Genomic DNA, 14,505 nt, shown 5'->3' with positions numbered 1-14,505 from the left:
TAAGGTTAAGAAAACAGGAGAGCTAGACTTGTGTTCAATCCCTTTGGCTCAACCGTATTCCGTTCATACATCCAGAAACTCTCACGTTGCAGAAGCATCTGATCAATGTTGCCACCACGCACAGGTCTAGTAACCTGATCAAAGGGCATACATCTCATGGATGCTAGTTGATGCCCACAGGTGAGGAAGTGTTTAGCAACTGGCTGGTCGGTCTTGCCTGTCCGCAGTGCCATTCTGATATTAGACCTATGGACCGCCATTCTCTCTTTGAATAGTCTCTGGGTCTTGCCTATGTAATATAGTCCACAGGGGCAGATAATGAGAGACCACATACATGGATGTGCAGGTAAGGCGTTGCCATATATTGTATCGTTTACCTGTATGTGAATGTTTAAAATATATGTCAGGGGTCATGCTGACACAGCCCAGGCATCTGACACAACCTAGCTTGTCTGCTCGTGCACGTGGGATATCGTATTTAGCAACAGAGTCTGTGATTACAAGGAGATCCCGCAGATGTTTGCCTCTGCTATGCCCAAATAAAGGTAATTGTCCCAATGATGCATCTAAGGTACTGTTACTAGATAGAATGTGCCAATTGCGTCTTATAGATGCACAACACTTTTGAGAGATTGAACTATATCGGTTAACAATAATGGTTCTAAGCAGTGGCCATCATTACTGGTGAAGGCCATGGGAAGAAGGGAACAAAGAGTATCCTAGGAAGAGGGTTGGAGAGTCAGAGGAGGGAAAAAAAACAGTTCGGATTCAGTAAAAAAACAACAACAAAAAAGTTAGTGGGAGAGAGGACGATAGATGACAGATGACCGTAATATGCAGGGCGAGGGAGTTACATGCTATCCATCTTTTTCTCTCCAAAGGATGGGAAAAACAGAAGCAGAAACAGATAATGGTCGAAAATGCCAGTGGAGAGAGGGAGAAGAAATGCCACTCCCACACCACAACCTTGAGGGACAGGAGTATGAGTGATGGAAAGGACATAGTAGGAGAGTGCAGTCTCCGTAGCAGAATCAGAGAGCTAGGTTTCAGTCAGAGAAAGGACTAACAGGTCAATCACAGTTAGGACACTGTTAGAGGGGGGGAAACAATGTGTGTAGCACACAAAAACAAAAGTAATGCTTACTAGCGTGGCACTGTACTTGGTCTCATATTCACTACAAGAGAACAGGACAATGTGTTGTGGACGGGGGGGGGGGGGGGAGATCTGAGGAAGTGGCCTCTGCCCGGAAACTTTACGGTCCTGCTCTCCTGTTGTGAATATGACCAAGTACCACTTTAGTAAGATTGCTTTTGTTCTTGTGTGCTACATACATTTTTTCCCTCTTGAGTAGCTACAGTATGGGTAGAAGTTGTGGTAGGCCTACTCGGTATGTTTCAGCACCAAGTAAGTATCTCGTTTTCTTCTCGACAATTCTTTCACGCTTTGTACTTGTTCGAGGGGGTGCAAGCATTCCAGAAGGCACATGTAAAAAGGGACAATGATAGATATGAGGGAATAGATATGAGGTTCTGAAGGTTACGGTTGTTCGAGAAATATAGAAGGGGCGTAATATAGAAGTTGGGAGTAATATTTCAAGCTGGAAGGAGCAGGAGGAGGGAGAGACAAAGGATTTGAAATTGGGGCTTGTAATTGTGTATCTTGTGTTGTGAGGTAGAAGAGGTGGAAGTAATGAATGTAGAAAGTTGAGAAGTTCATGTGAACCGAGGGGAGGAGATGAGAGTAGTGAAGATACAATGTATATGGAGTGAGTTATAGCAGGGGTGCGCAAAGTGCCCATGGGGCGCAAGATTTTATTTAGGGGGGCGCGGCGGTAGCAGAGGCCCCGAGTGCTTCCCGAAGGTATTTAAATTAAATGCCGGGGGATCGCGTGAGGCCTCTGCAACCTGAACTTATCGTGATTCTGAAGGCTGCTGTGACGCGTCGCCATGGCAACACAGCGTCAAATGACGCCGTGGTGTCATTCGGAGTGACGTCACATGCACGGCTCCATGACAACGGGGTCACGTGACATCACGTCACCCCACGACGTCATATGACGCCGCCAAGTAAGGTAAGGGGGGCCGCGAGAGCAAGTGGGAGCTGGCAGGGGGGCGCTGCGCCAAAAGTATGTGCGCCCCTGAGATATAGGGCAGATACAAGGAAGATGAGAGCTTGAGCAGGAGCGAGGCTGTAAAAAGAAAGAGTAATAGGGTAGACATAGTGAAAGTAAAAGGCATAAAGTTAGGTATCTAGCAGACATCATTGCCCCTGTTAACGTGACACATTGCCCAACGCTGGTGCAATATAGGACGCAAAATGTAACGCTGCTTCATCGATACAAATGGTAATGCAAGCATACTACATGCAACATTTAATGCAATGCACTGGGTTAACAGGAGCCATAATGTCTGTTACATCTGTATGTATTACAGTGAGAGAGAAGTATGTAGGCGAAAAGTGAAATAATGCGGGGTAGGAAGGTAGAATAGACAACAGTGGCTCTGCTTTTGCTTGAAAGGTAAATCTTAGCATAAGTAGATTTAAAAAACAAAGAAGAGCTAGAAACCCAATATGGCACTCAATTCCCAAAGCTGAATGTTTAGTGATAAGAATTAAAAATACATTTTATTGTTCATCATAATTAAAAGGATAGGGGTTAAAATCCATTAAAGGACACACACAACAATCCTATGTTGAGTGCTATATGCACTCTGGATTGATAATGAACGAAACAATTGAGTAGAATTAGATCAATGTTTCGAATTGTGGTGCTGGTATACAGTTAACCTAAGATTTAAAGGTGTTGCTTCAACAGTAAGAAGTATACATACACTGAGTAAATAATGTAACAGCCTGTATACATTGTTTGAACCACTGGGGTTGAGTGATACCCTGTGACAGAGTAGGATCCAATCAGATAATTTCCTACAAAAAGTACTACTTAGCAACCAATTAGGTGATATATATGAGTTCATGCATGTATATGCAAACCAGTTTGTCTGTGCCCGTAAATTTATTTAAATTTATTTTTAATTCTTATCACTAAACATTCAGCTTTGGGAATTGAGTGTCATATTGGGTTTCTAGCTCTTCTTTGTTTTCTTTACTTTTACTATTATTACTACCCAAGGCACCGTTCTCATATTACAACACCTCTATATTATATTGCTGTAGCGGGGTACCTTCTGCTAATATATCATAAGTAGATTTAGACTGAAATTGTATTATATTTTCAATACTACAAACTAACAAAGTAGTACTCTAAAGGGAGTGACTAGAAAATGAGTTGTGGGAGGCAGATCAATTACTTATTGGCCGAGTTGGATTAGATACAAAGCTATCAGAGATCAGAGAAAAAACAACGTCTCAGAGTTACAGCATAAACCCTGCCTGGAAAACATTATTTCCCATATCTTGACTGTAGTTTTTTTTTCCCTTTATTATTTTTTATGTTAAATTAATGCCATGAACAGCTTTACCAAGTATAATATTAAATGCACAGTATCAATAGAACATTCAAAATACATTGTAGTACCGCAGATTTTTACAGTGAATAATTAGGATTATCCACACAGATTACACGGTTGTATTCTTTTTGAACCGATTGAAAATGTTTTCATAAAGTGTAATGTATTCCTTTAATCTTGAACACCCCACTGTAAAAAGAACTAACACTGTAATTAAACACACTTTAGAAAATTAAACATGGGCTCAGTTGCTCCAGCTGTTAAATAATAATGTCCTAACATCACAGGCCACGAGAAGAGGAGACACTACTCCAATCATGTTTCTCCAACCACCTAATTAGTCCTCAAGCCAATCATTAATGGGGGAATGGTTTCCCTTCTGAAATTATGGTTTCCAACACATTCACGCCAAGACCCCTTCCTGTTCCAGCTTCATAACCAGAGCCAAACTACAAACTACACTTACTGCCATCACTGCTCACAACAGCCCTTTAAAAAATGCTCAAGCACGTTTGAATGATCGCATTAATGTGTGTGTGTGTGTGTGTGTGTGTGTGTGTGTGTGTGTGTGTGTGTGTGTGTGTGTGTGTGTGTGTGTGTGTGTGTGTGTGTGTGTGTGTGTGTGTGTGTGTGTGTGCGCGCTTGTGTGTGTGTGTGAAATGTGGAATGTTCTATTTTCAATGCAATTACATATGATACAGGGAAAAACAGGTAGTGCATATATATGCACATAAAAATTATTTGGGAAGTCAATAAAGCATCCCTGCATAGAAATCTTACACTTACATCTTCAGGAAAGAGGTGTAATCTTTGCATCATTGTTCTTCTGTGCAGGTTTTTGGGTAACATTCCGTATATAGCCAGTTTCACAATCTAGAAGAAACAGAACATAAATACACATTATTTTATTTATCTCCGTACATATCATGCACTACACAAACCAGAACATATATACATATATTGTGGTCTAACCTAAAAAATATGAAGCGCTAAGCCTAAAGATTTCTGCTGTTACATTGAACCGTTCTGTGCAATCTGTGCCTTACTGCACATAAAAATGTATATCAGCCTACATATTTATATCATGCTTTCATTTACAGTAACTAGTTAATTAGCAACTCTGACAATCCAAACAATTCGGTTCATAGCAGCAGCTGTACTGGTCATAGAAAAAAACAGATTCTTTTAGCAGGTAGTGGCAACTTTCCATTATGGACAAAAAGAAAAAAGACGAGACTTCGTGCCTAAACTCAGTTGGATCATTAAACACCCAAGGATAACTGGGAGAATGATAGAAACAAAGTCTTCCTTTACTTTTCGTGTACTGACTCAACAGGTAACAATAAAGAACATTTAGGGGAAGTTAGGTGTGCTACATTAGTGATATGCAAGAGAAGCACAACCTTATGTAGTTCTTCAGGAAAATAATCCTAACGCTGAGATTTTGTAAGGACACTCTAAAAAGATAGGAATCTGAATGAATAAAGTTACTGTAGAGTTCTTCATTCATGTTGCTGGCTCAAGAACCTCACAAAAGAATCTACTCCCAATCTGTACATCAATGTGAGTGAGCTTACTGTAGCAAACAGTATTTTATTGGCGGAAATAATCTTGCTAGAGATCTTGATACCATATCCATGGTTTTCCATCATCTTCTTGATCAATAACTATGGCTATAGAGTTATTCTATACAGTTATTACATGTAAACAGAACCCAAGGTAGATACCAGCACTCTTAGCGGGAAGGGAGTATGGATGATGAACTAGGAGAATGGAATATATATATATATATATATATATATATATATATATATACACACAAATACACACACACACATATATAATATTCTAAGATCCAATGAATCCAGATGGAGACAGTAGGCTAGAAGTCCCCAAATTACATGCACTCAGATTCATACAACGTAGTATAGGAATAAGAGCATAATAGCCACCAGGTCAGGTGTAGTAAATGGTTGAGGTAAGAACATGTGTGGTGAACGTTCTTAGAGCTAGAAGAACCCCAGACAGATTCAAAGCATAAACGGTTAACTTAAAAAACACTTTAATGGTACATAATAGATCAAATAACAGGGGTAGATCAATGTCCCATAGGCGGCAACAATTGCTGTGGAGCAGTACACATGTCCCTAAGAGCCGGACAGGGAGGGTTACATATAGTTCAGTAACCACTGTTTCAAACAAATTATTTTAATATTATTTTAATATAATTTAATAACATATCAATAGAGATTGTACTGTACACAAATGGTCTTCCATTAGTCTCCATAAAAAGGCAATCCACTGCATTTTCTATCATTTTATTAATACAGGAGTGAAGCAGGGCGTCTCTGGAGCTGAACCCCATTCATTTCTAGTTGAGGACCCGCTGGTTCCAGAGATGCTTATCTCCGAAGGGGGTGCCGGTATCTCTCTGCATCCGCCGCCGCAGCGGGTGATGTCACAGCTTCCTATCGGCCCACACGGCTCGAGAGCTTTCAAAATCCACCATAATGTGAACCTTGGAGTGGCTACCGGCACCCACTACAAAAAGGTAAGTATCTCCAGGAGCAGAGGGTCCCGCAGCTGAAATCAATGGGGTTGAGCTCTGGAAACCCCCTGCTTCAATCCTGTAAAAAGAAAGACGTGTTAATGCTGGTGAAGCCTGATCTGTATGGATTGAGCCTTGGAATCCCTACAAACGTGCCAAGTATGAGCCTAATCCCAATGCTGTTCAAAGAGCCGTGTGCACGTGAGAAGAGGAGATTAACAATGCTTGCTTGGGTGAACCATTTCCATGTCTAGTACTGCCATGTATAGTCATTCCATTTAGTTACTAACCACATCTATCCAGAGAGGAGTAGAAAACATAAGATGTACAACCATTCGCACATATATTAACCAATAGGAAATATTGCCAATTATCTATAAGCATTCTTAGCATCAATATTAACTACTGGGAAGGCATCTGACCTCTGTAACCAGTTCAACAGAAGTTTGCTATTGTGGGCGACATACGTGATATATACATACACACTATACATCTCAGATGCACTGACCTCGACCTCTTGCAGAAGCACTTACCAGAACACCCTCCTACTGTCTCTGTAAGATCTCCCTATTTACCACTTAGATTGCAAGCTCTTCGGGGCAGGGACTCCCTTTCCTAATTTTACTTTTCTGTCTGAAGCGCTTATTCCCATTATGTGTTGTATTATTATATCCCGTGTATTACAGCTGTGAAGCGCTATATACATGAATGGCGCTATAAAAATAAAAGATATACATACATCTATACACTATATCTTCAAAAATTACATAGGTAGAGTAAGAAGTGATTACCTGCAGTAAGTGGGGTGAGTGTAGGTTAAATTCTTTGTACAATAGCTGTTAATCACAGCCATTTATGCAACAGGGCCTTTGTTTGGTTTGCGTTTTAGGGGGAGATTCACTGCCTGTTCTGGGCTAATGCACCCGAATCAGCATTATCTGTCATTGATTTGAATGGCAGTTACTGTCGCATCAGGTGTGTTACCCCACTATAGACCTCGGTGACTCTCCCTCTTCAGTTTATTAGAGCAGCGGACATGTGGAGGGGACGGATGACACGATCTATAGGAATAAATATCCCCAAAGTCAAGCCTAACTGCAGCAAGAATGTATTGCCCTTCCTATCGCATACATACAAAGTATCCGGACGTTCCTCCTTCTCCTACCGTGCACCCCAAAACTGGAACAACCTACCAGAGACTCTCACATCCACCACCAGCTTAAGTTCTTTCAAATCTAAGGCTGTCTCACATTTTAATCTGGTCTGTAACTGCTTCATACGCCCATAATATATTTTTTCTTTAACTGTGCACGCAATGTCTTGTATATAATGTATACCCTGTTCATTTATGTAACTGTATTTGTAACCATGTATTATTTGTCTTAACTCTGTGCCCAGGACATACTTGAAAACGAGAGGTAACTCTCAATGTATTACTTCCTGGTAAAATATTTTATAAATAAATACATTGCTTAACTTGTGTGTTTTCAGATGCTCACGATGCCACATCTTGGTAGAACACATTTGTATTTCAGGACATAGATAGATATTTACATATTAACAGAAGAATGGCAATAATTATGCATGATTACTAGCAGGGCCTGCTTGATGGCGGAGCCAATCAGTGCCCCTTGCACCCGCAGTTACAGAATCTCCCGCGCCGTTCCCCACAACACTTAAACTGATTGCTGGGAGAGAGCACGGGGCCTCTGTGTCTCTTACAGTTTCCGGAGCGGCATCTCCTCCTGTGTCGCGTTGTCATGGCGCCGCGACATCAAATGACGGCGCAGTGGCACGTCTCCACATTGCAATGAAAATGTGACATCACCCGGCGCTACGTTGCCATGACAGCACAACATTGTGACGCCGCAACATAGGGGGGGGGAGATACCGCTCCGGGGAGGGTAAGAGTCCCCGCCTAACCCCTAACCAGCCATTTTAGTTTGTCACGGAGGTGTGAGGGTGAGATCATGCTAACAAGCAGCTTTCTGTGACACGAGGTAAAGTATTGCCACGGAACAGTATCCTGGAAATGTTCATGTGTTCCATTATCAGACAGCTGAGGACTGTCTATCGTGTGAGTGATTCAAACGTACCTAGAAGGAAGGAATGTGAGTGCTTCCACTGACAGTTAATACTGTCCTTCCCTGCTCGCCATATAACACCAGCATTAGATGGCTATTACAGGAATGTTTGCCACAGGCAATGGATTCCCTTCCATACCTCATCAAAGAATGCCTGTTTTTTTTAGTTTTTCTTTCTTTTTTTATCATGAATATTTCCACAGTCCACAAACCAGAAGCTCACTTGTGTTATAATAACAACTTTATTCATATAGCACTTTTCTCCCAAAGCGCCTCACAATTACAGTATAGTGCGTGGTACACAGCACATACGAATTATGCAGACACAGTTCCTGCCCTGATGAGCTCACAATCTTTGGTTTTGGTATTTGAGGCACAGGGAGATAACGTGACTTGCCCCGGGTCCGAGGGAGCACACTCCAGGATTTGAACCAGGTTCCCCTGCTTCACACTCAGTGTCAGTGTTGCCAGAATCAGAGTCTTTACCCACTGAGCCGCTCCTTCAGCATATATGTGTTTGCTGCACAAAACTTACAGAAGAAATACACCCATCACACGACCAGCCATGTGTAAATTGCTCAATAAACACAGAAGGCTATACATTCTGTGCACAGCTCTCTGCTTGATGGCGGTAATCACTCCCAGGTGGTCATAAAAGGGCTTCAAATAAAAGTAAATAAAAGTAACGTTGCGGCTTCCTACTGGCCGGCGTGACGCAGGACATTTAAACCGCCATTTTGTTTCCCCTGGAGGGCACTACTTTTACAGTTCTGTATTTTAGGAACCCGAATTTTAGCTCAGGAGACCCCCTGGTTCAAAAAGCGGGTGGGGAAGGTTAAAAAAAAAAAAGAAAAGAAAAAGTTGAGCGTGGGGAACTGTGGCTTTAATGTCAGTCACATGTTTTAAAGTGCTAGGTTCTACTGCCATCTTGTGTTCACTTCGTAAAATAACATAACACAAAAAGAGACTGTCGTTTAGCCACTTCAGTCTGCTACACTTGCAGATTACATTTTTTGGTAGAGAACTTGCTATTGAAGCAATATAAATGCTTTTAAAAACAAAAATACAGCTACGCATTTGTATGGTTTGCACTCTCTCAGTCAGCTGTGCTGCGTTACTGTCGTTTACATCAGGTAAACTATAGAGCCCAATTCTCACGCCCCCCTAGTTATTTAAAGGTATTATTTATGTTCTAAACAAACTAGAGAGAAGAACTTGAATTTTGGCAGCCGTTAGGATTAAAATAACGTGTGAAGGATTTCTACTAAAACACCAAGAAGCCTGAGCCTCATAATATCAGCAGAGACTGGATCACAGAGCTAGGAAGAGAGAAGGCAGAGTATGAGTACTGCACGGAGGCGGGAGAGATTTTGTGAGACGATTCACAAGCTACCAAACATTCCAAGGGTTGTTTTTAAGTCCCTATATACTGAGTTACCTGAGCTGTCAGGATAACAAAAGCGAGTATTAAATCCTCAGCATTTATAACTTCACATATTCTTTAATAATAATAATAATAATACTGTAATAATAATAGCATGTTCTTGTATAGCGCTGCTAGTTGTACGCAGCGCTTTACAGAGACATTTTGCAGGCTGAGGTCCCTGCCCCGTGGAGCTTACAATCTATGTTTTTGGTGCCTGAGGCACAAGGAGATAAGGTGACTTGCCCAAGGTCACAAGGAGCAGACACTGGGAATTGAACCAGGCTCCGCTGCTTCAAACTCTCAGTGCCAGTCAGTGTCGTTACTCACTAAGCCACTCCCTCTGCTTTACAGTTACATGGTCTCCAGAGTGGTGAGATGCAGTGAGGCTTAATAGCAAGTTTTGCAGAACAATAAAAGAAAAAAAAAAGAACTTCTTCCAGGGTTATATCTTTCAACAAAAGTTAAGCAGCCAAGTAGAGGAATTAGGAAAACATATTACAACAGAATCAATAAAATCATAAAAACAGCAAAGAACAGGACCACAGCAAACACAACTGGGTGAGGGACCTTGCGGAGTGAAATCGTCTAGTGTCCACACAGAGACAGCTCAAGCAGAGTCAGCCTTGAACTCTTTAGCTGTGATGGAGTATTAAATGATTGTCTATAATATAGGAGATTATTCCCGAAGGAAAGGGGAGTTTCCATAGCGAGCAGATCAATAATGAAAAGCTGCCACTTTCTGTACACGGGAATCAGGCGTTCCTGTTTCAGCATTTTCAAGCTACTGGTAAAGTGCGTCGTCTCCCAGGGACCTGCTCTGGGTCATTTATGGTCGAGGAGGAAGAGAGAAATATTTCTCTTGTAGGATTTTGAAATAGTAATTTTTTTATGCCGGCTCAGTGACTTTTTCATGACTGGACCAGGGTTGAGCTGGTTGTGCGGCGAAAAGGCAGGTTGTGGCGGCTCAAGATGGAAGTTGTAGACTGAGCCCGCTGCTGGTGAGGTAAATTTACCAATCAGATGTTCCCGGTAAGGGAGTTCTTCCACCAGGACTTTAAGCAATGGCTGGTTAACAGTTACATAAGGTAAGCCAGAAATACTCATGTTCCTAGGTCCTGACACGGTGTATTGATGTTTCCTTCCTGCAGCATTGCCACCCTGGGGTAATCAGGAGGGAGTTGGACTGTGGGCAGTGGCTGTTCTTGGCCATGTTTTGCAGGCTTGGTCTCTTGTTAAATGGAGGTGCCAATTATTTCAGCAAGTTCTCATTTCAGAGTAGAAAAGCTTTTATTAATAGTTTGTTCAATAACTTATACCATCTGACTTGTTATCAGATGTAAGTAATAAACATCCATTGTAGTTGTTTTCTGAAGCACCAGCCCAGTCTGCGTGCGCGTATCACCTCCCCTCCTGAAATCCCTCTCCTGGCTTCCTATCAAATCCTGCATCACACACTCAATTGTCCTCCTCACTTTTAAAGCTTTACACTCTTCTGCCCCTCCTTACATCTCAGCCCTAAATTTTTCGCTATGCACCATCCCGACTCTTGCGTTCCGCTCAAGGATGTCCTCTCTCTACCCCCTTTGTATCTAAAGCCCTCTCCCACCTTAAACCTTTCTGGAATGCCCTTCCCCTCCCCTCCCCTAATCTGACTAGCACCCTCTCTATCCTCCTTTAAGACCCACCTTAAAACACACCTGCTTAATGAAGCATATGAGTAGCTCCGTGGCTGATACTTTACACCTCATACATCGACCTTGGCCCCTTACAGAAGCACTTACCAGAACGCCTCCTACTGTCTCTGCACGTTCTTAATACCAACCAATTAGATTGTAAACTGTTCTGTAAGGTTTAGTGTTTGAAGCAATTATTCCCATGATCTCTTATTTGTATTATTTGCTATTTATATGATTGTCACGTGTATTACTGCTGTGAAGCTGTATGTATATTAATGGCGCTAAATAAATAAAGACATACATACATTTTAGCCAGCAAGACAGGTATTGTAGCTAGAATCTGTGGTCTCTGAGCCATGATGCAACCACTGGCATGCGGATTACTTCCACAGCGACACTACTCCGGGTTCACTGAAAGCGAGGCCACAGCTAGTAGGTCCCACAGCATAGGCACCAGAACCAACAACAGATGTGATAGAGGCGATAAGGATCCCCAGAGCCGGCAGGACACTCCCAGAGAGAGGGAGAGCAGGCCCAGAGCATGTGCTACTCTGAAACTGCTACGAGGTAGGCCTCACATTTTCTTTTACGTATTGACTTCTGGGAAAATTACCTTTCAGATCAATAAAACTCTCAGTAAAGAAGGCTGACGGTACACTCCCTAGCGACACTTTATAATCTGCACTATTGCTGTAAAAAAACAGCAATGTCTGCAGGTTATTAATAGGCTGAACGGGAGTGCCTGAGAAGTGTAGCCATCTTACCCCCGGAAATCCTCACCCCACAAACATCTAATACCCACCCTCACACTTAATATCCCCCCATTCACACTCTTACCGCGTGAGGCAGCATGATAAGAGCTGGTGTGTGGGGGGGGGGGGAGGGGGGGCGTTGCTGCCTGTTCCCTACTGCTCCCGCACCTAACTGCAGCAGGATCCCACACGCAAGATAACCAGGACCTCCTATTGGCCCAGGAAGTCTTGTGAGGGTTCCTGCTGCAGTCAGGTATGGGAGCAGCATGAAAGAGGCAGCATAGGCCCCTCCATCACACCAGCTCTCCCCTTATATTTAGGTACCTGGTCTGCGGGTCGGACATGTTTGACAGCCCTGCTCTAATGCATGCCCTTATCCTGTCCCGTCTGGATTATTGTAACATAATGCTAACATGCCTCCCTGCCTCACAACTTTCTCCTTTGCAATCTATCCAAAATTCTGCTGCTAGAATAATTCCACTTTCTCCCAAAACAGTCTCTGCTCATCTCCTCCTTAAATCCCTCTTCTGGCTTCCCATCAAATGTCGGATCACGTACAAAGTTCTCCTCCTTACCTTCAAGGCTCTCCACTCCCTACATATCATCTGTGATCTCTCGCTATGCCCTGGCTCGTCTCCTGCGCTCTACCCATGACAGTGCCGTGGAGTTCTCTCACCCTTGGCATACGCCATGCACCCTCTCTCCCCACCTTTATGTCAAACCTTCTCACCTCTTACATGAAGTATTTCAATAGCCTGGACTCATGGCTACTGTCCACACCCACAATCTCTCCTACCAACCATTGTGGCCAAGCACTGTCATCTACTGCACTTATTCCCTCACATGCTGTCTCTAACTCTCCAAACAAATCACTTAGATTGCAAGCTCTCTGGGGCAGGGATTTCCTATCCTATTGTCTGATCATATGTGCTGTAATTATTGTATTATAATTCCCTAAACTGTTTGGTCTCTCTTGTAAAGCGCTGAGTAGAGTGGTGGACACTATATAAATAAAGATATACATACAAATACGCTTTATAAGGGTAGAGTGATGGGTAGGTTAGTAAATAAATAAAATATATTTATTCTTTTCCTGCTGGTTTGGACTTTCTAAAAAGACAGCTAATCGCTTGTATTGAAAAACTGGTATGTAATTAAAATCCTACAACAGCAGGAAATTAGAATAAATATGTTTGATACGGGGAAAGTTATGGAACTTATTTATTAGACTTTTCAGTCCAGCTTGTACAGAGCTTCGATTCCGGACACATTTGTCTAACTGAGTTAAATGTCCTGCACTAGCTTTGCACTCTGTAAATTCATATTTGGTACAATTTTTAAATGACGGAGAAACCGTTAGGGATACACGCGGAACTGGAGGTTTCCTAGGAACCCTGGAAAATTATTAATGTCTCAAAGAACTTATAGTCTATACCAGTTTTTTTTTTCAACAGTGGTTTCTAGGAACCCTTCAGTTCCCCAGGCATCCCTAAAGGGTTCTCTGCAATTTCAGGTATTTGAAAATTGTTCCAAATACAGAAGAATTTACAATGCATCTGATCTCAGACACGCTATTAGAGAGGGTTGGGGTTCCTTACAATGCATCTGATCTCAGACGCGCTATTAGAGAGGGTTGGGGTTCCTTACAATGCATCTGATCTCAGACGCGCTATTAGAGAGGGTTGGGGTTCCTTACAATGCATCTGATTTCAGATGCGCTATTAGAGAGGGTTGGGGTAACTTACAATGCATCTGATCTCAGACGCGCTATTAGAGAGGGTTGGGGTTCCTTACAATGCATCTGATCTCAGACGCGCTATTAGAGAGGGTTGGGGTTCCTTACAATGCATCTGATCTCAGACGCGCTATTAGAGAGGGTTGGGGTTCCTTACAATGCATCTGATTTCAGACGCGCTACTAGAGAGGATTGGGGTTCCTTACAATGCATCTGATCTCAAACATGTTATTAGAGAAAGTTGGGGTTCTGCAGAATTTCCCAATATAATTACAGTATAGGGTTCCTTAACCAAAAAAAGTTGAAAAAAACCCACTGCCCTATGAGTTTTGCATGTGCTCTGTTCGAGTTAATGAGACCATGGTACTGATTTGCAGAACTAGGTCTATTTTGTTCTGGTTTATCTGATTGCCGGCTTCAGTTGAACGGCAATTCTACATGGTCTCCAGAACTAAAGAGGACAAAAAGAAACTAGACAAACAAATATGAAAATAAACCAATAGCAAGTGCCCTGTAAAAGAAAATAAAGTGCACAAAAAATGGTGGCTTAATATAAAGAATTCCTTATGTGGGGGTACCGAGCAGGGCATCCCTGCATGACACCCACTTGAAGGCCAACTCTGGAACCAACCCAGTGAACTCGGCGTACGTGTACTATGCCCAGATACAAGAGCGCACCAGCACCCGAAACATCGCCACGGTGTTCATTGGGACCTCCCCCTCCAAACGCTGCTTCTTGGTCTTATAAATGGCTAGCTTAGCCAATGCCAGGAGCAGGTTGATGAGGAGATCCCTAGGCTTGTGGTTCCGGGACAC

General features: G+C 42.5%; 1 protein-coding gene across 1 annotated transcript in view; it reads right to left on the bottom strand.

The window, feature by feature from the left end:
- The window catches only part of MRPL13 (mitochondrial ribosomal protein L13), a 114,777-nt gene that overhangs the window by 49,198 nt on the left and 51,074 nt on the right, over nt 1–14,505 (bottom strand). Inside the window, exon 5 of the mRNA XM_075582315.1 lies at nt 4,255–4,341. Coding sequence (XP_075438430.1) covers nt 4,255–4,341 — 87 coding nt within the window. The remainder of the gene's footprint in view (nt 1–4,254; nt 4,342–14,505) is intronic.

Source organism: Ascaphus truei, chromosome 2, assembly GCF_040206685.1.
Source record: "Ascaphus truei isolate aAscTru1 chromosome 2, aAscTru1.hap1, whole genome shotgun sequence".
NCBI classification, from domain to species: domain Eukaryota; kingdom Metazoa; phylum Chordata; class Amphibia; order Anura; family Ascaphidae; genus Ascaphus; species Ascaphus truei.
The sequence above is the reverse complement of the archived record's forward strand: the minus strand, read 5'-3'. Positions and strand labels throughout refer to the sequence as shown.